At 35.0% G+C, this 24122-nt stretch overlaps 1 protein-coding gene across 1 annotated transcript in view; it reads right to left on the bottom strand.

Annotated features, from left to right (window-relative positions):
* The window catches only part of CHM (CHM Rab escort protein), a 70329-nt gene that overhangs the window by 12579 nt on the left and 33628 nt on the right, over positions 1–24122 (bottom strand). Inside the window, exons 9-12 of the mRNA XM_040614246.1 lie at positions 9550–9627; positions 3605–3709; positions 2482–2545; positions 1459–1555 (exon numbers count right to left, since the gene is read on the bottom strand). Of these exons, the coding sequence (XP_040470180.1) occupies positions 1459–1555; positions 2482–2545; positions 3605–3709; positions 9550–9627 (344 nt within the window). The remainder of the gene's footprint in view (positions 1–1458; positions 1556–2481; positions 2546–3604; positions 3710–9549; positions 9628–24122) is intronic.

The raw sequence follows: 24122 nt of genomic DNA, 5'->3' as shown, positions 1-24122 counted from the left end.
TGTTCCATAGTGTCCCAAATTGTTAATCTATTTAACAGCATTCAGAAGAAGAATTTGGAAAAGATAAATAAATAGTCAACAAGAATTTTTTTGCTCATCTGTTTCAAGTTCACATAGAATACCAACAACAGTCACAGAAAACTGTTAATGGAATACTAGAATGTTCCTTCTAGAAAGGTGATCTCTCATATTTTTAGAATTAAAGAACCTAATGCAGTAGACGACAACAACAAAGTTCTTAAAAGAATTTCTGTAACTTCACCTCAAATACATCATGATGCATTCCTTTCCTCCAGATCTCATAATGGGACATAATCCCAGCTCTACCAAAACTTTCAGAAGATAAAAAGCCCCCAAATACAGTGTACTTCAGGTACTTCAATATAATAGTTCAGCTAAGGTAGTTTATTTTCAAGAAAACTTGATGACAAACTACCAGTAAGATTCACATACTTTAGAATATTTTTTAATCTACTGAAGGAAAAATGCATTATTGTGTAAATGAAAATAAGTCTATTAACCTAGTTATTAGTTGTTCAGTATATGCTGATTAAAAAAAAAGTAGACACTGCAGAAGAAACAAGAATATATGCTCCAAAATAATCTGCTAGAAATAATACTGAAATGTACTTGATGCTTATATTGAGAACCTATCCTTATGAAAACAAAAATATGTAGCATTTTTCACGAGGCCACACAGTCCTACAGCATAAAGAATCTCTTAGGTTTCAAAGGCAGTCTGAAAGAATTAAAAAAACCCATGCATCTATGTTAACTAAGATCCCGCCTTTTTGCTTACAGTTTTTTCAGAAATTATTTGAGAAAATACTTTGGTGAGTTTTGGTCATTTAATTATAGCAGTAAGTGAAATTCTTGGCAGAAAACTTTACAACGAAAACATTTCTAAGTTAAACAAAAACCTTAATATTTTGTCTTGAAGACACAACCTTAGCTAGTTACAGTGGGGAAGAAAGTCTGCTACAGCTCTCCACTAACCTTATCTGCCACTCTACTAAAACTTCAGTTGTCTTAATCTTGTAGAATAAAAAAAAATATTGAATTCTAATATTTTATCTACAAAATAATACAGCAGTCATAACAAAAAGCTCTTTGTTGGTGCTATTTTATAATGACTGTACAGTAAACAAAATACTATCCCAGTACTAGTAAGACTACAACTATCAAGCTTATTAGCCACATAACGGTTAAAAGGAACATTTGATTTGTTTGACAACAAACAACAATATACTTTATTACTATGAAAATCACAATAAGACTCTAAATAAATAATGATCATATGTAGTTTAAAAAAAAAATGAATGCAAGAAGAACCTTGTAGTACGATCTCTACACCATATGAAACAGCTCAACTGCTACAGAACGAAGACAATGGACTCTTCCTCTCATTGACACAGTCAAAGGGAAAAATAGTTATGATTACATACAACTTGTACTTACAAGTGTCCTTCATGCATGTCATGGTTGAGGAACACAACTCAATGATGCAAACTGCTGGTTTCCCTAGATCCACTGGAGGCACTGTCAAAATGGAAACCTATCAGCCAGAAAGAGCGTTTTATGTTAAAGCAGAGTAACACGGAGGATGAGGCAACCAACACAACTCTGAGTAAAGATGAAAAATAACTGCAGTTTCACAATTTTGTTTTCTGGTTTATTATAACGATTTGTGCAATCAATCCTGCAGAATTTGAACATTCAAGAATTTCTACCCAAGCCAGCAAAGGCACCTTTGTTAGGAATGTCTGCGGCTGTGGACCAGAAAGAAAACCTCCTATCACAGACCTTTCCAAAAGCATGACTGTTTAGAAACTCAGTTGGCAAGAGACTGTAAAATTGTGAACACTGGGCAGAGGAATGTTAGGTGGGGACGACTGGAGTGCTCTCATGCAGGGCTGATAGTGGCAAGACAGGAAGACCAGCCTCCTATGTCATGTGTGTTCTTACTTTGTGGATCCTGCTTAACCCTTAAGAATACAGGAAGTGTACAGAAGAAACAACCCAGATTAAAATCCTTTAAAATTAAGGTCTGCAAAGACTGATCAAGCAGAAACACTTAAAGAATGATCTGAAAGTATACAGTAAGAACTCTGAACATTAAAGTGAATGTTAAAAAAACCCAAAAGAACTTTGAACAAAGTTTAGACAAGTAAGTAACAGTTAACAGAATACTAAGGGTAACAGTTTATTAAAAAGTAAGCAAAATGAACTGCCTTTAAGACAGCAGCTTAGAAACTCTGTTAATTAATACAGTGAGAACCAAACAGGGAAATCCAAGTAATTGAACTAAACTAAAATAAAATTCCTGGTATTTTTAAAGAGATTAAGGAATTAAACAATTATCAGTACAGAGAGCCGACTAAAAAGCTGGATTCAAGCAGAAACAAAAGCGTTAATTCCTACCAGCTAAATATTAATACACAAAAATCAGAAAGATGTAAGTGATACAAAATTGATACATACCTGCTGCTCTGAATCTGTGTTTAGTACAGACTGATCTGTAATGAGCACTGCTCTGGAGATCTGCCTACAATAAAATAAAATAATTATGGCATTTCACAAAAACATAAAAAAATGGCAATTTGGATTCAAACATGATACTGTGGGAAGGCTGTTTAACCATATAATCTTTATTAATATGATCATTAGTGGGATATTCTACCTGTTGCTGAAGCAGGAACACATCTGGAACATTAATGTAGGATTTTCAATGACAAAAACAGATGATGAATGAATGAGCCACTGCCATTATATAAAACTACTTGAATAACCTTCTAATTTTTTTAAAAATATTTGGTTTATCTGATCAAGATTAGTAGCAGCATATTACATGACTTTTCATGTTACAAACGTAAAACCTTGTGCTCTGTGCAGGTTCTGAACTGACTGCAACAGAACACAGATGCATGCATTTTGCTCACAGATTCAATATGAAACATGGAAAATGTATTTTGATTACCATCTTCCATAACGTCCTCTTGATGGAGTCAGAGCAGCAATGCCTACTGCAAGGTTTTAAAATGTTTGGGACACTTTGGATTAAGGGGAAATACACTGGGATGGAGTTCATGATTTAAGTTTGTAATCCTCCATTGCCTGTCATTATTTCTGCACTGCACCTACTACTACAGTTTTGCTAATATTTTATCTGCAATATTTTGAAGACAAAGGCAGTACAAATCCAAGATTTTGACAAGAACAACAACAAAAAATCACAGAAAAAAATTACTTTTAATACTTTTCTAAACCTGAAGAAATTTAAAGCAAGAACCACAATAGGCATCTCCACCTTCCAAACACTTTTTGAAAAAATATGAAATCCCTAATGCACTTAGAGCTATTGGATTTTTTTTTTTTAGAAGAAAAAGGGCAATATGATTTAGAGGACAATTTAAGGAAACCTGAAGATAGAGATTATACAGTACATCCTCAAGTATATCGTAGAAGAGAAAAACTAGGCGCAGAACCAAGCTGTACTGCGAAGATAAAGCAGGAGACAATAATCTCTTAAGAGAGTTTAACTTGCAGGGTACTTTACACACTATTATTTAAAGACATTTACTATGTCTACTGTTTTATTACATACCTGTAACACACATTTGTGCATATGCTCTCTGAAAGGTAACTATCTTCCACAATAAAATAGTTAGCATTTATTCTTTGTCCAAAATGATCCACAATAGCTTTGCATCTGTTAAAAAAAATAATTAAAAAATTTAATTTAGATATAAGGTAACAAAAGCATATGTAAGTTTTCAAAATTGAGTTATATAGCACATTGTTTATATCTTTCAAATAAGATAGCTACACATTTCTTTAACCTGTGAACCCCTGAAACAACTGAAACTGATAACTAAATCCTAGATGTATACATTCTATGGGGTATACACAATCTCTTACATGCAATGCTATTATAGATAACGATATCAGAACATTAATAGATCTATCACTTTATAAGGAAAACTAAATATAAGCTAATAACGCTTGCATTTGCTTTTATGTGAAAACATCATATGTTTCTTACCTCAAGATACATGGAACAGCAATACTGTGAATTATTTTGTAGATGCTACTCTATTGCAGTGTTGGTTTTTTCCCAGTCAGCAAGCTTTACCAAAGACAAGTTTATTTTGACAATAATATTTGACAAATGGCAAATTAATTTAAGAGATGTAAGGAAATGTGTGCATCAGACTGCTCCAAGAGAATTTCTCTGAGCTTCTATACTTGTGCTTAAATATACTATTTACCTCTAAGTTACAAACAAAAGGATTAACTAAGGCACACTGCTTTAAAAGCAACACAAACATTCTTGATAGGGTTTGTCTTTGAATATATACAAATTGTAACCCAAACACGTATCAGTCTGCCTCAGGCAAAACTTCAAAAAAGTAAAAAAATAAACAAACAACACTCTCCCCCCCAAGACCCTTCCTGAAAAATCTTTCTCAACGCAAAGCAAGTCAGAACAAAAGGAGAGTAACTAAAAGTTGAGATACTGCTACAAAAATTTTCAGAGACTAACGCTCTTATAAATGGGACAGAAATGCAAACCACAGGAAAAAAAGTAATTCAGAGAGTTTAAAGGAGAACAGGACACAATTTCAGATTTCAATGGGAAAAATCTCTCTGAAAAAACAAACTTCAGACATGTGAGATTAAACCATACACACAAGAAATCAAAAAGGAGGCTGCATACAGATAGTAACTACTTAAAAACTACTTCTGTTGCTGATTCCTATATGCCATGATCAGTGTTCTATTTAATTGCATGTATTTTCCTCAAACCCAGACATTGCAAACATTTTTAGAAACCCCTACAGGTTTCAAGAGTGCCTATCTTAATGAATACTTTTCCTATCTAAAGTGCAAGGAAAATGCGTGCACTACATTTTCTTTCGTCATGGCTTGTTTCCATATCCTAAGAATCTTTAAGGCCCAATACAGATTTCTAAAACAAGATTTTAAGGTTTTCTACAATATCAGAACATTTACTGTATAAATAAAGCAAATTTTCTTCATTTAACTTTTACTGCTTGGTGTATAAAAGTTACTGCATTTTTTTTTAAGATTAAATTCTTCTGAATCAGTATGTCAATGTTTCAGTCAATTTAATACACAGGATTCGAACCAGTAAATTCTCTCGCACACGTTTACACACACATGTGCGTGGGAACTTCAAAAGAAACTAAAGGATGCCCAAGACAGAGATCTCTTACAGATTTCAATGTGCAACATTGTACCTGTATCAGTAAATATCTGACATGCAAGTTCTGCCTTATGAATAAAGAGCATTTCTGTAACTTCCAAGTTATTCATTAGCTTCTGTGATCAAAACAATCCATAAAACTAGTGAAGATGAGAACCAAACCTAAGTAAGTAAAAGCAATCAGCTGCCACTAGCTTCAGTAAACCAGTTGCTTCTGTAGACTGAACTGAGACTTGAAAAAGGGTGCACACATTTATAAATTTAAGAGGTTTATGACAATTAAGCATGTTTTTGTAACACTAACTTCTAATGCTGATTTCATAGGAATCTGGATACTGCACATATAGCTATATTCAAATTCAACAGAACTTGGAAACAGTACTTAGGATTCTAGTGGTACAAGCATGGTTTAACTTTAAACATGTAGTATTCTTTTTATAGTTTCAATGACATTCTATTCAACATGTGTTTCACTTCCAACTTTAAGAAGTTTCTTCATCATGTTAACCTAACTGACTTCATTCTCCAGCACTCATTTGAATACTGCAAATAAACAAGGAAGTCAAGCTGCTACAGTTCATTTCTAAAAATAACCTTTCTTATTGTTTATGAAACAATTTCCCCTGCCACCCCCCTACACATTATCTAAGGGGAAAGGTTGATTAAATGTCATGTTGCATCACTTAAAGCCAGCAAAAGCAACTACACACTTTTTATTTTCCTGTTAAGTGCTGTTTCCTCTCCTTTGTTCAGGAATAGCTATCAGGTCATATGTTTGATAAGATTTTAAACAGAAAAAGAGATAGCACTTTTAATTTCAGTCTCCACTTCACTTCAAAGGATGATGCTGAGAAAATTTCTTTCAAGTACTGCTTCCAAATATGGAAAACACTTATGCACTGACATTATCAGGTCTCTGTCATCTGATATGTGTTGCGACAATGAATCATACAGAACCCTCCATTGACCTTCTTTCAATGTGTCTAGATAAAAGGATGAAAATTAGAATCCATCTCCTTGCAGTGCCACGAGTTATAAATGTACTTTATAGGGCTCATTATCCAAACTAATGGACTAAGGGCGACATCCTTGAAATGGACTTACCAGCACTGACAAAGCCAGTATGCAATATTTCAAGAAAGATATGTAAATTACTATGTGTTTGCTATATCTTTTTATTACAGATGTATAAATTTCCATTTATCATATCTTTCCCATTTTTGAGACAGAATTAAGTAATTCAAAACACATGTAAAGTCTGACCAACATAAAATGCCTACCATGATTATTAATGTGATCCAGGTAATTTAAAATACTTTAAATTTTATCATATGTACTCAAAAAGGTGACCTACAACAAACACGGAGAAAATAATAACAGAAAATTATCGTGCATACATTCACTGTGCTTCTTCCTCAACCTAAGGAATATGATGTGGTTTTTATTTCCTAACAAAGCAGAGTTCTACCAAGCTCTACCAAGAATGCAGGATGTTCTGCATATGTGTTAAAACAGCAGACCTAATCTGATACAGTATGTAAAGCAACAAAAATTTTAAAGTGGATTACCAAAACCTTAAAATAAGTTTCTCTAAAAGTTTCTATGCTTTCACATTGTCTTCCTGATTCTTATTTTCATAAATTGTAAAAACTACTACGGTAGAATGATAAAAACAGTTGTATAGCTGGGGGTGAAATCTACTGTTCTCTGTATATACAGTTATGAGTAGTAAAAAAGTGAAAAAGCAATTCAACTAGATATTGAATGAGGATTTATTTCTTTTGTGCTGGAGAGAATATTAGCCATGTCTAGAAAGGATTTGGAATAAATTTTGGTGATATTTAGGGACTTCAAATTAAACTGAACTAACATCAAATTTTAGAAGAAAATCAAGGTGGTAGCTGTAAGCAAAATTTTCCTTAGATCAATTAAAACAAGAATATTAACAACAGTGAAAAATATAACTGCACTAAGGTATTGATGAAGCCTGGAAGCTTACGGAAGATGCTTATAAAATAGTAACAAATACTGCACAATTTGACTAAATTTCTACTACTCTAAGTTTAACCTATTTGTAACCAAACTGCCTCAAACTACAGACAGAGCTGTACTGACGACGAGATATGAATTTGGCTATTACCAACTACTATTAATGGCCTGTTGACTCAAAAGCTCAGTAACTCATAAATATCCTCGTTATCAATTTGATAGCTAGTTTTTATTAGGCAAAACACTGAAGCCCAAAGTCAAGGGGAAATTAGAGCTGGTGCAGGGAGGGAATACACAGGAAGAAAAGAGGTAATACAAAGAAACAGAATGAAGGCCAGGAGACCATGATGACATTAGCAACAAACTGGACAGCTTGCTAAGTAACGATCTAACAAAAATATTTAGCAAATAAAAGCAGTTTTGTATTCAGGTGACCAACAAGAAAATCCAGAGAAAATAATAAAGGGAATAAAAACATATACCTGTCAAAGAAACTCAGCTTTCTGAGTGACATTTTTGCTCAGGTGAAGACAATGTTCATGACTTTGTAAACTTACTAGGGAAGGAGTATGTTGTACGATCCTTCTTCCTTCACTGCTGAAAAGGCTTTTTAAAAAAATGTATTTTGAGCTTGCTTGTGTTATTTTCATCATCTCAAAGAATTCTGACACTTTCCTTCTCTTCTATGCATTTTTTTTTGGTGCTTACTTTTATTTTGATGTAGAAATGCTACTTGGTAAAATACCTGCCTTGAAACAATAGGAGACCTAAAGAGCGACAACAGAAGCAGGCAGGTGGTTCGGAGGAAAAGGCATGTCACTAGACTTGGGAAGCTGGATGTGTTGTGCTTCTTCATATTCAGCATCAGATAATGACATTATTAAAAGACCAATGCTTTTGGAATAATGAAAGTCTCGTTAAGTCTTTTAAAAATATTTCAGTAATTCTGCACCTCAAAAATCTATCCTTCGGTTTTAAGCAAAAATGGCATAAGTAAATCACTAAAGCAGCCTAATAGCCTAAAAAAGACACCTGAAACCTACCTGGAACCCTGCAGAACTTAAGAAAATATTAATTTCAAAGGTCTTCAGAATGTGCAAAAGAAGCTGCCAACTGGAGCAACCAGCATCATTGGCCAGTTAAGATCTCCATAAAGCTGTTTGGAAGTTGCTAACAACTCTAAGCTTTGTCCCTCTAAAAGAGCACATTAAAAAATTAAACATTATTGAAAAATACACTGCCTACAGTAGAAGTTAAATTATTACTGTTAAAATAAACTAGATATTGTCAAAGGGGCATAATTCATTTGCACATGAATCATGCACTTAAAACAATACCACACATGATGAAATACTATCACATTTGCATTTCAAAGTCTAAAACTGTGCAATGAACTTCAGAACCTTAAGGAACTGAGAGAAAGATAAAATCTGTTGCTTATAGATTTCAGGGAAAACAGACACTACGTGACCACGCCATGACAAATCTAGCTGCAAGTACATTGCTCAAAGAATCAAATGTGCAGTGCAACTGGAAAGTAAACACATTACACCGATCATTTGACTACTAATTTTCCTAACAGAATGTTACTACCCATTTTTTAGCTTTATTTCCAAAATTTTCTTCGGAATGTTTTGAACTTTTCAATTACAAAACCTAAGCTGAAAACAGACTCTTAAAAGAGCTGAAGTCTGCAATTAGACTAATAGCTGACAGAACGTACAGGACAGCAACCATGACAATTTACAGATGTGAAAAATGCCACTATGGGAAAAACTATGGGTTGATTTTTCTTAGTTCAACTTTAAACCTGCCTACAGGCCTGGTATTGTTGTAAAAGAATTTATCCTAGGGTAAGAGGGCAGCATAGTTTATGACAACAATCTACCTAAAAACTCATTAAAGTCTTTTCTCTTGGAGTGACATGCATTATCAGCAAAGATTAATCTGATGAGTCTTTAGGTGAGCTCCATTTTTAAAAATGCAATAACAGAGGGCTTTGTTGTCATCTGATGAAAATCAATTAGAGTAGGTAAGGCCACAAGGAAAACTAACATCACTCATCACCAGCCCCCCGGCAGCTGAAATGATTTGTCTTCCAAGCTTGGGTGATCAGGAGCTGTAGTAATATCACAGGGAAATTAATTTAGTTTCTATATTCTAGACCCACTTTCCTTGTTCTGGAGGACCTATACACAAATTACTTTTAATCAAGGTTGATGTGTTATTAATACCAAGGAGGATCTTTGAAGAATCATTTTTTTTAAACTGACTTAACACATCTTTCATCTGTATTTTGTACATAAACAGAAGGTTACTTGTATTACCCTTACCGTCCAGATTCTTTGTCCACTACAAGGCACTGCACAGGATGTCGGAGACAATAGATACCACCAAATACAGCACACAACCTAGAAAGATTAGGAAAAAATAAAGGTTACTCCTGTCATGACTAATTGTAATCAACGCATGTTTCATAAGCAGGGCAAAGTACTGGTCACGCTGTAGTACATTTTTAATGACACGTCTTAACCTCTGAATCTGACAATCAAAAAATAATAATAAAAAAGCACATCCTATAGTTTCTGTAAAGGATATGTTGTTAAATTTTTTCTGCATTAGCATTTATCTTAGTCACCTAAATTGTTACATTAGCTTGAGCACTCATTCTCTGTTACCATCTTCAGTCATTCAGGACGGAAAAGTACCTATTTACTGAAAACGTGTAGAACACTTCCTGATACTCTGACCACACTACCTTGCACATGGTGTAGATGAGAATGTAAGAATGCACGATAACCATACCAACCTCCTACTAGGATTCCAAGTGTGATTCAGAATTTATTTCTCTACTCCTACAAAACATACCGTGGGAAATTCCTTTACTACAAGCAGCTCAAATTGAGGGCATTGAGAAGGGCCCCAACAGAATGAAGACTTCTTACAATCTGAAGATGGCCTTTCACAAACAGTAATTCTTCCAGGTTCTGCTATGATACAGTTGCTTAAGATATTCGGTGCAGAGACCGAAAATAAAAAAAATTTCCTAAACAAAAAAAGGAACGAGCTTCACAGATCAGTTTTTCAAAAGCTAAAGAATACCAAGCCATTTCACAGTTTTCCACTTACAAACAAAATCCAATACCTAACCCAGAGAAAATTATGCTACCCAAACATAAAGCCAGTATTGCAACTCATTTGGTTTTAAATTCTAAGGAGACACAGAATTTGAAGAAACTAGATTATTACATTTAAAGAATAAGGCCCTCACGTGAAGTCAGCCCACTGCAAAATTTCATCACTAGCCAGGCTGTTTCATCAGCCCCTTGTAGGTATCTCTGACTCAAACTCTTCATCAGATGAATCTGTCCCATGCACAAAGTCTGAAACTGCTCTCCCGTAAAGCTACCCAGTAAAAGTTCAGCTAGCTGGTCTGCTGATAAACGCGGTCCCATCTTAATCCCCACATCCTAACTTTCTGTATCTGCCAAACCCCAGGCTTAATCCCTGGGGATTACTTTTCTGTTGATGTGACACACAAAGTCAATTAATTAAAAAAACCTGAAAGTTTAGTTTCTGCAAGTGATGCCTAAAATTTTTACTGGACCCACATTAACATTGAAATAACTAGTGATATCGCTACATTTAACATTTTTTTTACTTCTTGCTCCTGAACAGTTTTAACATTAGCCCGCACTTCAAAATGCTCTCAAGCAAATATAAACTACTAATAATCTTTTTGCTATACTTAAAAAAATCCTACTCTTAAAACTTTCTGTGAGAGCATCACAATGCAGAGAAATTAATGATTTTACAGAAACAGGATACGCGTCAGGGATTCTCAAGGACAAAACTGTGAATTAAGATAAACTTCAGTCAGTTTTTTGTTTACAGTGCATTATTTCAGAGGTATTCTTATTATAAGAATAATAGAAAATGAAGAGGATAGAGTTCTCTAAAACTTGGTGCAAGAAAAGGTAAACCAGTGAGAACACTTTCAAAAAATATTCTTAAAATTATGTTAAAAAACAAATAGTATTTCTCTTGAAAACTTCCAGTCAGCATGGAGATCACTTAGTGGAAAAAGGCAAAAAAAGATGTGTCTGAACCTTTACATTACAATTGCAAGTTTGGACTGTATGCAATGTCTGGTCTATTATGGGAATCTTTAATGTATTTTTTTATTTATTTACTTACTTATTTAGGAACTTGCAGTGGTTCATTCAGATCAATTAGCTATGAGTGATCTCTTCTCATGTATGCTGAAGAGAAAGATCAAACAAATAATCTGCATACTCACATAAACTGCATATCCTTTTCTCAGAACTGCTCTATAAGAGAGAACTGTCAAATGCTATCTAACGAAATTTGACAATTCTTCCTTTGTTTTACAAGTTAAATACATCTGTGTTCTTCTTGTGGTCCCCATTATTCAAAAGTAAATAGCTTCTTAGAAGCAAATCATAAACCAGCCTGTAGCACATCCAATACAGTGACACACTGTTCCATTGTACCCTGTTGGAAAAGGACATTGAGTTTTCTGAGTTTCCGTGATTCACCTGAGCTTTGGTGTGACCCAGCCATCTGATGCTCAGCTCACAGATGGAAGGACAGAGCTGAAACTGGGAGAGCATAAAAATTAGAAATTACACCTGCTATTTCATTAATAGAGTCTGCCTAGGTATTGTATTTAAAATAAGAATGTGTAATTTTATTTCTCTTTTAGTAGAGTTTACATGGTAAGTTAACAGATTCACGTGACTACATTTCTAATACCCGCCCAGCATGAGCTAGGCATCAGACTAGCTAAAGCAAGCAGTATGAGAAAGGCAGGCTGGTTTGGTGGAATTTCGTTCTCCCAGATTTCTGGGATGACAGCAGGATTTTCCTACGGGTTTTTTTGGTTTGGTTTTGGTTTTCTTATTGATTATTTTATTTTGAAGTTAAAGACCTTCAGGTATCTCTTCATAAGTGACGAACTTGAAAAGAAAACTTTCATTTTGCAAACCTGACTTCCTAAAATGGAATCCATATTGGCATTCAAGTGTCTTACCAGGTAGTTCGAAGACAGTGCAACAGTACCTTCTAAACTGCATGGATGGTGAAGCATGACAAAAGGCTTAAGTGCGTTACCAGCTCACATCACTTCTGAGTCGTGCTCCAAGAAGTTACACTCTAAGGAAATGTCAGCAGTATCACCTACTACTGGCTGAATTGGAAAATCCAGTCCCCCAGAAATACCTCTTCTACCCTGCAAAAGCAGGGAGAATATACACCATGTTGAATCCCAACCCTGGTTGTCTGGAGATTGTTGAAGATGACACAAAGGTTAAACATCCACTGAAGAGTTATTATAGAGCCTTGAGCTACAGGCTTATTATCTCTAATGCTGCAATCAATGGCTTCTTGCCTGACAAAACATGTATTAGGATCTTTTGAACCAACTCGGATGAATTTATTTCATATGTTGTATATAAGAACAGCACTATTAACTTAACTGGAACTAAGATTTCTTTGTTAAAAACTATAAATTATATTTTTCCTTTGACTTCAACCACAGTCAAGGGCTTTTTGATATATGCACTTTATTTTTCTAGCACGCTTCCAAAGAACTTTGCTGCTTGGCTGCGCAAAAACGTGCATTATTTATTTTCAAGACTAGCCTGCTATCCACTGGAGGAGGGCATGACCTGCTTTCACAGTAGGCCAGCCAAAAACTTCTCTTTTTAAATGAAAATGGAAAAGATATTTTGATTGTGTTGTGTTAAACAATTTCAAAAAGCCAAAATACTTATTAAAACAGCCTAGCATGAAAAATTACATGATTAGGAGGAACTTGCCAAAATGATTTAAATATAGAAATTGAAATATTAAACTAAATGGCACCCCAATAATTTATGACAGAGTAAAATCATTGTGCTAACATTACTTTTGTACAATAGGCTACTTAAGATGATTTGACTGTACTTCAAGTACAAGGCAACTCTTTGATACCATTAACCCTAAATGAAAGACATTTAAACTGATATTACTCTTAATTAACTGGCAACTGCCTACACCAATAATTCAAGTTTTGCTGAAAGACAGCAACAACACTGTACTCAACTTCAACTCTGCCCTGGTGACATCAAATCATATTACAGCTAAATTAAGAGTTGTGAAAATTTTTGGCCTAGTAGCCCTCCATCATACGCAGCCTTTAAAATGCCATTTCAGTTCCCATCAAGGCAGGAATCAGCAGTTGTGATTTTTAATACAGCTGTGAAACAATAGGACATATTAAAGGCTGAATTTTTGACAGCATATTCATGATGATTTATGAGTTTGTATATAATTTGATTATTCTATTAATTTTACTGATTACTGATTCAGCTAATACAGTGAAGGTCACTTACAAAATATATCTTCATTACATTTCACAGAAGTAACTGCCTCCAACTAGTTGTTTTCTTTAATTAAACACTAATGTAACAAGAGAGAAAATAGGCTTCAGGGTTGCTGCATCTGTTGATACAAGAGGAGTTTATTGTTTTGATGTAATGCTCTCTGATATTAATTGAACAAAAATAGAATGTCTCTCCATCTGACATCCTGATTTTCAACACAGAGATACCAGGCACCCTTACATTACAGACTTACCCTTAGTTCATTCTGAAACACACAGAACTGGAAAACCATATCACACAGTTTCAAACCAAAAAAGTAAGTTTTATTTCTAGCATACAGTTTGTCTTCTACTTTCTAAAATGAATGGAGCAATTAATTGAAGAAATTAGTATTTTTCTCCGCAACTGTACAGTCTTCTGTAGTAAAAACTATTTGCTTTTCTCCTTAAAGATTAATCCTTCATGTACAGCACAGCAAGGTTTGCAGAAAGATCAAAGAAAAACATGTCAAGTGCTGAATTAATGAATTGTTTTATTTCCATTTATTTTTACACACAGAGCAGGCTGTGACCTGGTTCTTACGTTAAGCTCTGTGTTTCCTGAAAGGTCCCTAGAACTTCAGCATTTCCTACAGTATTGTTGTATGTTCTAAAAACACTGACAAGCAGAATACAGACAATCAAATCAATAAAATGGCTACAGAAAAAAACCCCTAGGTAGTTAATTTTCCCAACAGAGTTCCCATAAAAAAAGTCAAACCTCAGTATGTGCACCTGGATAAAGACAAAAAAACCCCACCCAAAAAAACAAGGAACAGCACCAAAGAAATAAAGATGATGATAATTAACCAGAACTGTCCTGATATTTGGAGAGCTATTGGAAAGGATAATATGTATAATAAATGCTTAAAGAAGCAAATCAGGAGTCAAATATTTTGACTTATTCTTGGAGGCTGCATTTGGCGCTTCTGTGAAATGTAAAAAAGGGCCTGAAAAATTACAGAAATCAGCTTAGTTTCTAAATCCAATTAGCAAAATTACAGTTTTAAAACCATCAGAAAGTTCTTGCACAGTTATTAACTGGAATTTAGTTAACTTGCAAATAATATTTCACAGGAGTCACAATTGTGATGCCTATACTCATACAGCAAGATCATTTCTTTCACCAGATCCTCACTTCTGTCCTAGCATGGCAGAACAGAAGGGCTGCAACTGGCTAAACAGAAGCCCCGTGACTGCGAAATGCTGCAGAAAGGGCTGCTCTAATGGCCGAGCTCCCAACCCACACAGTGGTGGAGCCGGGAGAACAAGGACTTCTGCTTATTTCAGTTTCAGCTAAGTCTTTTCATGGAGAAAGACACAGCAGGCAGGAACAGAGACAGCCCAGGGAGGAAGTGCCACGGCTGAGAGAGGGGTTGACGGAAAAGAAAAAAAAAGTAGCTCAATCAAGTATCATTTTATAGCAGATTTCATATTTTTTTCTAGGGATTTAAAACCCAGCTTTAATTTTAAAGCTAAGAAATCGCTCATTTTTCTTATATGAAATTTAGACAGCTACATACAGAAATATACATTCACATACTGTGAAGAATTCTAGTAGAGCATATAGTATGTGACAGTAACATAGGTAACAAGATAAAAACTGGTGTACTTGATTTTGTTTAGAGCACTAAACTCAAGAATCTGGGTAATAAACCTACTTAGCACTTACCTCAACATGCATTAGACCCTCTCTGCAATTTTTCCATAATTACAAAATAGGGATAATTTAAATCTATTTCATCAGAGTCTGGCAAGGATTAATACTTACTATTATTATCTGAATGGCCAAATCTGCAGTGAAGTGCAACTATTTCAAGACTTTTAACATCTGAGTTCCTATTAAGTGATATGCAAGTTTAGGGGTTTGGTAAGTCAATGCTGCCTTTTATAGGCTCAAGATTCCAGTTCTGTTTTCTGAAACTCAAATGTTAGAACACATTGCAATAAAAACCTTAGCTCATACATTTTTACGTTCCTAGACTTCCAGTGTCGTTTCATGCACATCTAGATTTATTAAGGTGTTTCTAAAACCTGAGAAACTTCTGTTGACAAAAATAAGACCATTTTTAAACTCTTAACAAGTTTAAGCTAGTGCAAGTTTAAGCACTTAATCTGTTAGCAATTTAAGCACCTACAGCATTAGCAAGCCAATTACTAACACAAGAGCCATGTTACTACAACTCTTATAGAAGAGTTGTTTAGAGAGTCTAAGTGGTGGAAAAGTAGCTTAGTTGTATTGATACATTCTCAAATAAAAAAATGAAAGAGACCAGTTTATTAATAATGCACTTGAAAGTCATTAACACCACAGAAATTTTCTGTAGATATGCACACTTGTTAGCCATCCTCCTCTACAAGCATTCAACTACAAAACTAATTTCCCATCTTCCACATTTAGAACAGAACAAAAATCCTTGTTTAAGAAATACTGAAGTTGCACAAATATGATAACAGCAAAAATAAAAGTGCCAACACATATGTGCATGGTATTTTACAAAAAAATTGCTTTGAAATAGCAGCTGCTTTATGCCATTTCTGAAGCAGAAGTCTACTTCTGAAGTACAGCACTGACTGTGAACAGAAGAGTTCTGGTTCAACCCCACCCTCACCTGGGCTTCAGCAACGCAGCCCGTTCAGCCTCTGCCTGCCTGAAGCGTTCCGCAGGCTGTTCTACTGCACACAGCTGCTGATTCAGCAGATGCGACATTCTCTTTTTTGTTATATATCCTTACTTTTTGTAGAAGGAAAATTTGTAGAAGTAATATCTGATAGATTAGACCTGCAATCTGTGAGACAGCGTACAACCCACCCAACTTCAGCTTCCTGTAGGCTCCTACTGCCGGTGAGTAAGGAAAAAAGATGCTAACTTCATGGGAAGCACACAGGGATCATACGCCCTAGAGAAAAACCCTCTCTACAACAGGAAATAAAAGAACCTCTGCAACAAAAAAAAAGAGAAGACATTTCACATAGGATTTTGAAAGCAAATGTTTTTGCAGAAGATTAACCTAATTTCTTGGTTTATGAGAAAAAAATATTAAATGTGACATCCTACAACTTGGAACACTTAAGAGGGTGAAAACGTATTTGTGCAAGAAGTAGGTCTTCCAATGCTCACGAGGAAGAAAAACTCAAGCGTGACCACAAACTCCTGATGACTAGATTACTTCATGGTAACAGGTCTCTTGACCAAATAAATGGGGAGGGAGGGGATCAGATTTCTGTCAAACTTCAGATTTGCTCTCTTGAACACAACTGCTCTATCCAGAAGAAAGTGTGTGGTGTTTTGTTTGTTCATTGGTTGTTGTTTTTTGTTTTTTTAAATAAACAGTTCGGGATTTAGCCTTCTTGAATAAAGTATTTAGAAAGAACGATAAATTTGCTTTAAAGCTTACCAAATCAACCTAACAAGTTATTCATAAGAAAATCTCAGGAGAAGTGAAAATGAAGAAGATATTAGCCAACATAACTCACAAAGAATTATGAAAATTTATTTAAGTAAAAGCATATCCAGAAAACATCCCGTAGAGCTATCCAGGGAAAAGTACTGTTGCTTGTTGAAGCAACAAGTGATATAAGTTCTGTTTTAGAATAAATTTATCGTGCTTCCAGAAACTGCAAAGTAAATCCAAACACTATTCAAAGATGATGACTGATGTGATAACGTATGATGCTACTGTCTTCTCAGCAAAATTCAAAATTTGAGATAAAAATTTTGAGACTAGGTCTAAAATAAGTAGTTCCAGAGCCATGAAGTTTTATCAAGATTGTGAATCACAATTTAAAAAGTGCCGTTTCTTAAAATAACGATATTGTTAATCCTAAATAGTTTGTTCAACACATTTACTTAGTACACTTGCATCTCGCTTAACAAAATGATATAGAAACAGATCTCAAAGTGAAGTTGCTAGAAAATTAACTTGCACTTCAGTTGTATGGTGTATTCTCAGCTGAGTTTTGGGCAAAGACCTGAAATGAACTAGAGGATAAACATCACATTTAACCATACTGTAGCTGTACTAGCATGGCTGCTTAAGGAAAGTTTACCAGGATTTGAAAGAAAAGTTGTTTCATACTGGTTTATTAAATGGGAGAATCATACAAACATTTCTCAAGGATACTGCAATTAACACTGCTTTGCAGTGAATCTAGGTTAAGAATCAATCTCTGGGATGCTAAACTCAAAAACCCCAGGTAATTCACATGAAAGTAAGGTGAAGATCCATCAGACAACATATTCCAGTACTTAATTAGCAAGTGTCCTAGAAATTACACCTAAAGCACTGTGGAAATTAGAAGAAATTACTACATAGCAGGAGGAGAATAAAGGAAAAAAAAATAAAAAAGAAAACCAAAACCCAAAAGAAGTTCAGTGTATTCCACACTACTGTGATGGCAGTTAACTACAAATGCATTCTGGAGACTGATGTCTATGGAACGTGGAAGTACAAGACCTGCCTGCTCTAAGTTCTATCGACCTCGCAAGAGATGAAGCTGTTCCTCCCACAAGGTCGTTCAGCTGCAATTATACAACAATTCTACCGTTGAAGAGGAGCTTGGAAGATTAGGACCGTAGGGCAGAGACACAAAAATGAGTGACTAGAAACCAGTCACTAAGCATTAGCTCATCTATAAAACCCATTTATGTGTTCTCTGCCTCCAGAAAAGACATAAAAATTCAAGTTATCTTAACCCACAACGAAATTCAAGGACTATTTTACTAATTCAGGAATGTTTTGGAAGCTACCTCTCTCTGTCTTCTACTTTAATGAAAAAAGACTCTGCTAAATTACATTTGCATGGACATCCCAGATCTGCTCCAATAATAAACATTCATATCATTTCCATGGATCTTCTGATAAAGCTGTAACATATTTGCATGCCTGAGTCATAATTCTCAGGAAGAATATGTAAACCAGAATCTGCACATCCCCACACAAGCAGAGAGTAATTTACTTGTGAAGAGACTGTTAAGAGGTAATACCAAATAATGTATGAGATATACTTCCTTCTATTATTACAATCATCTTAATTATTAAAGCAAATAATTACTGAAATACCATCTCATTACAGCATTTATACTTTGTGCTTTTAAGTTCCAAATATGCTTGTAAAATGAACCATGAATGACCAAGAATGAGAATAGGATAATGTAAGTTATTTTCAGCCTTTTTTAATATGTAGTGTTATGTTTATTTTTCCTATACCAGAGGGTATAGTCTAACCCCTATAATACAATTTCTTGACTGAAAACTTTCCCATCCCTACTTAGGGACCTGAAATCAATATACTTTGACAACATCTGTACGATTCAGAGTATCCCATGTGATATATTCTAACAGTTGAAGGCCTTCACAAGGTATAAACTTCTGAAGAACGCTGTGTTTCTCAACAGTGAAATAATGAGCAGAAAGCTCTCATAATGGTAAATATTTTTTTAAACAAAGAACTGACAAACATCTCACTGAAAAGATAAGACCTATAATGGGAAGGTATTTTCCACGTTTCATACACTTAGAATGTATTTCACAACAAAGCTTAGTTCCAAATTAAAAGTCTTTCCCTGTCAAATTCTGAGAAATAATGTGGGCAAGGACACAAAAGCATTCCATAGCTTTATTAACGACAATGCTCACTGATCTGTGAATAACCTGAAAAAAATGAAGATTATTGAGTTACTTTACCAATCTATCCATCCATCACTAGAGAACAGGTCTCAGAATGATGGATTATCTCACTTCCCTGATGTTTATCCCAAGAAAGAGTTTCTCCTTAGAGGGAAAAACAAACAACTGATCCTACAAACAATTATGCTAACTAAGCTTGCCCATTTTGCATTCATCTGCCAACACAGTGAAAAGAAATATATCATTTGTCTTAAGATTCAAACTACATAAAAAAGTTTTATTATTTCACTGAAATGCAAGTGAAAACAATTAAGAAGAAAGCAGCATTGCAGCTACTCTTACCATTCAGTCTTTTAGTAAAAAACAGGTAATACAGCAAGCTGTTGGTAATTTCAGATTAAATTTTCAGGTCCAAAGAAATGGAATAATCCTAAGTGATAAAATATATATCTATCAATATGAAAATTATGTATTTTAAAATGTAGGACTGAAGTAATAACTCAGATACAGCCTATGTTTTTTAAATCACCTATAATTCACACTTGCACCAAATTGCACGTATACTAAGACTCAAATCTGTCATATCTGATTGTCACAAGGAATTAACATTGCTTGAATTTCTCATTAATATGCCAAATTATACAATTAACATACAGAAAAGTCATGCATATTGCTTACATATGGATACATGATACTCATGCACAGACTCAAATGAAAAATATGTTGCACTGAATTCTTAATTTATCAATTCTAAGTGCTTCTTGCAGTCACGCTTCCTGGAGTCCAGTCTTGATTTCAGAACACTAAAACCTTCCTACAGATTATAACAGGGACATAACTGGAAATGTTTAAGTACCTGAGACTACCTCAGAAGCTTCAAAATCTGCAGCAGGTAATAGCTCAAATGTAAGGATAAAAATTATTCATTTTTGAAATATATACAGGAACCTTCCAAATCAATCACACAATCCATCATATCTCAGCCTGAACTCTTAATCTTCTTGTAAATATAGGGACTGAAAGAGATGAACCGTCTTAATCAGATCTTTCCACCATCACAAAATTACTACTGTCATTGTCACAAAATGACTAATTTCAGCTAGAATCTGTAACAACTACTAAAAAAAAAGTTAAATTGCCCACCAAATACATACACAATGTAAAAGTTCATAACCTATTTATAGGAAATATAAGTCATTAACTGGCTACCCATAAAAGTCAGTGAATCACTAATTCCTATGACAAAGCATTCTACCGCCTCGGAACCTACTGCCACAACCACATCTGTTAATTACTGGATGACTTAACAAAGAGAAAAAAACACCACTATGTGTAACCCCCTAGAACATTTATGAGAAGGCTGACGGCGTATGTTCCCCAATTCCCTCTAAAATTTCAAGTGGGAAAAAAATGCACTATTACTTTTCAAAAACTCTTGTTTCCATTTGGATGTTTGTATTTGCAAGAGTCCATAAAAAAAGAATATGAAGCCAAACTGAAGAGAAACTATGCACAGTCTCCCCCAAAATTCAGTGTGCTCACAAAGCAAGCACTGGAAAACATCACCAAAGTGAGGCCCCAACCTACAAGTGACTTCTCAGCTGTCATTCATTAACCAACACTGGCCATGGGTGAAGAGATGCACAACTGAAAGCTTCCACAAAGATTTCCCTGCAAAGGAAAACTGAAAATAAGAGGCATGTTTCACTGAGGTGAACCAAGTGAACTATATGAAACAATATTTGAAAAACAGCACTTGCAAACACTTCTCAAAACCATAAAAACCTCCACTTTTTACTTCTGAAAACTGCAAAGGAGATTCCAGTTACAAAAGAGGAATTTTGTACAACATGCAAAAGCAAATACATGCTTGTATTTGACAGCTACTTCAGATTTTTAAGTCAAGTATCTTCTTTTCCCGGTTACAAAGGAAATTTGGAAGCTGATAATTTTAACATTAACCTCCTACATCAGAAAATATTTGGGCTATTTCCTAATATTTTCTAAAACAAGACCAAAACATCAAAATCACAGTAAATATTGTAAATGTTGCATCACAGGGACTTCACAGTTTACAATGGTGCCCAATTACAGTTTTTCTTTAGTAAAATTTTTCAAGAAAACAAAAGCTGTATTACAGATTTGCCACCTACATGCTAACAGCAAACTGCAAAGTATCTATTGATTTCCCTCGCTGCCTTACTTATTGAAATTTTGGCATCTTATGTTCACCATATCGAATGTAAAGGCTGCTTTGATTTTCCTCAAGAATGAGATATTACTGTATTTATTTTTACTAAACTTAACACTACTACTACTTCACTAGAAAGTAAGAGACATAACATTTTATACTAAGAAGTCTGAACCAAAGGAAGCTGTTATACAGGCCAGTAAAGTTTTGCTGCTTGTCAGCTCAGCACAGCGTGAGGCTTCCAATGACCTTCCTTGTACCACGAATCCAATTTATGGAGACAGAAATCTCACATCTGTAGCTCGACATATTGGGAGGTACATTACAGCGATATAAAAGTTTAATTTTCTCTCCTAAACCATACCTGTTTAAACCAATAAAGAACTAACACCGCTTTTACTCACTCAAGTGTCGTCAGTAGTTATAAAACGTTGTACTGTTTATGCAGAATTCATTTAGAATGCAAGGATGTGACTTACAAATGTCTTTGACTCATTCACATAAATATGCATGCATGCCATTTATAACAGTAGCCTTGATGAGAACACACAGTGTAACTGGCTGCGAGAAACGCTTAAGAGGTTTACATTAAAACAGAATATAGAACAGTGGTTAGAAATCACAGAACAGGTGACACCTTACTCTGATAACCTGGTGATAAAAACTGTAGGGTATGATGTATAGGTTGTGGCATTACTTTACTATACAGTCTGAACAGAACCGCTCAGTTTTAGCAGGGCATAATATCCAAGGCAGACCACATATAAAACCTGATTAATCTCCAAAAAACCTAAAATTGCCTCCTAAATTGTTTATTTAGAAACAAAGACATCCAGACTTTATTTTCTATTAGAATGGTTGTAATACAAACCTTTTAAAAGTATGATTACTTCTTGGGATGTTAGAGTAATTTGTTTCAACTATTATAATACTGTCTTTATTTTAACACAATTCAGCAAGAAACGCTTAAAATGTAACAATTAATGGACATAAATAAAAAGTTCTGGCCATCTGAGGAATTCCTGTGAGCACAGAATGATTTTCTGATAAGAACATTTATAAGACTTCTAGACACCATTCTTACTAACTCTTGAAATAGACTGCTGTTACAGACCACAAAATTGCATGAGCTGGCTAATAAACAAAATAAAGCCAAAGGGCTTTCAAGAATGTGAGAAAAATTAGATTGAGAAGAAACTACAGTGGAAAAAAAAGTAACTACCATTCTACTTACAGCTTTAATTATTGAATATACTTTTTTCCCCAGGTACTTGAAGCCAAAGATCTAACCACAAAACTTGTGCTACTCTAATGGCTCTGATAATATTTGGATTTTTCAATCTGTTGGTCACGTACCGACATCTGTACAAATACAAATAAGGTACAGATGAAAGGCTACTGACAAAAGATGTTACCAAATAACATCTCTATTCAATGTAGTACAGAACAATGCCTAGTTGTCTAATGAACTCATTGAAACATTAGGTAACATACACATATACATCATACAGGACAATTCCACACGGCCTTCATTAGTTGCTAAGGCCAAATAAGACCTTCCACAGTATGACCAGCTGCTGGTGCCAACCAGCTACTTTATAGATGCCTTCCACAAATTATGACAACTATTCCAGAATGTTTCTATCAACATACAACTGCATCCACCCTACACACTGCCAAATGGGCTCAGGTTGCTAAGGCCATTCTTCCAGCAGTAACTTAAGTACCATTACAGAGAAGAAAACCAGAGTCTACCATACAGACAAGACAGGAAGATAATCATAAATTCATCACCATAGAATGGTTTGGGTTGGAAGGGACCTCACAGACCATCCAGTTCCAAACCCCCTGCCAGGGGCAGGGACACCTCCCACCAGCCCAGGTTGCCCCCAGCCCCGTCTAGCCTGGCCCTGAGCACCCCCAGGGATGGGGCACCCACTCTGGGCAACTTTTTCCGGTGCCTCACAACCATCACAGTAAAGAATTTCTTCCTAGGATCTAATCTAAATCTAGTGTCTCTCAGTTATAGCTTGCTGTAAACCAGAATTTCTTAATAGTAGCGCACTAATAAAAAGCAGAACTTGTCTACCAACCAAGAACAAAGCAGGTAAGATTTTGCACTGATTATTTAAATGAACGATAAACAAATACATCACTCATAACAAAATGGCCTCACCATGTAATACTGCTTTTTAAAATAAAGCTAATGTTTACTTCAGACCAACAGGTTACTACATTATAAGCCCACATAGAGCAGATGGAAAGGCTGCTTGCCAGCAAAAGAAATGATTAAAAAAACCCCTCAGCCTTTTAAAAGCCAGTTGAACTGTTGGAAACAACTGAAAATTAAAACCGCCCACCCTCTGCACATGTATTCTTGATGGTCCCCAAAAGCATCCATCAACAGCTCCTCTGCTAGAACCACAATCCCTCGCACACCTCAGGAGTCATGCTAAAGACTACATTATCATTGCACATAGTTCAAGTAAAGGGGATGAAGTGGATGTTGTTTTATCCTGGAATCAATAGAGTTTTTTTGTTTTAATTACTTTCTAGGGCTCAAGTAGTAGAGAACATATGGCGGCTGTTTAAGAGGTTAGAATGTAAAACTGCAGTCTGTATACGGCTTATATATGAGAGGGCTTCATAGTCTTTTCTGCT

The sequence above is a fragment of the Falco naumanni genome, chromosome 14 (assembly GCF_017639655.2).
Source record: "Falco naumanni isolate bFalNau1 chromosome 14, bFalNau1.pat, whole genome shotgun sequence".
NCBI classification, from domain to species: domain Eukaryota; kingdom Metazoa; phylum Chordata; class Aves; order Falconiformes; family Falconidae; genus Falco; species Falco naumanni.
The sequence above is the reverse complement of the archived record's forward strand: the minus strand, read 5'-3'. Positions and strand labels throughout refer to the sequence as shown.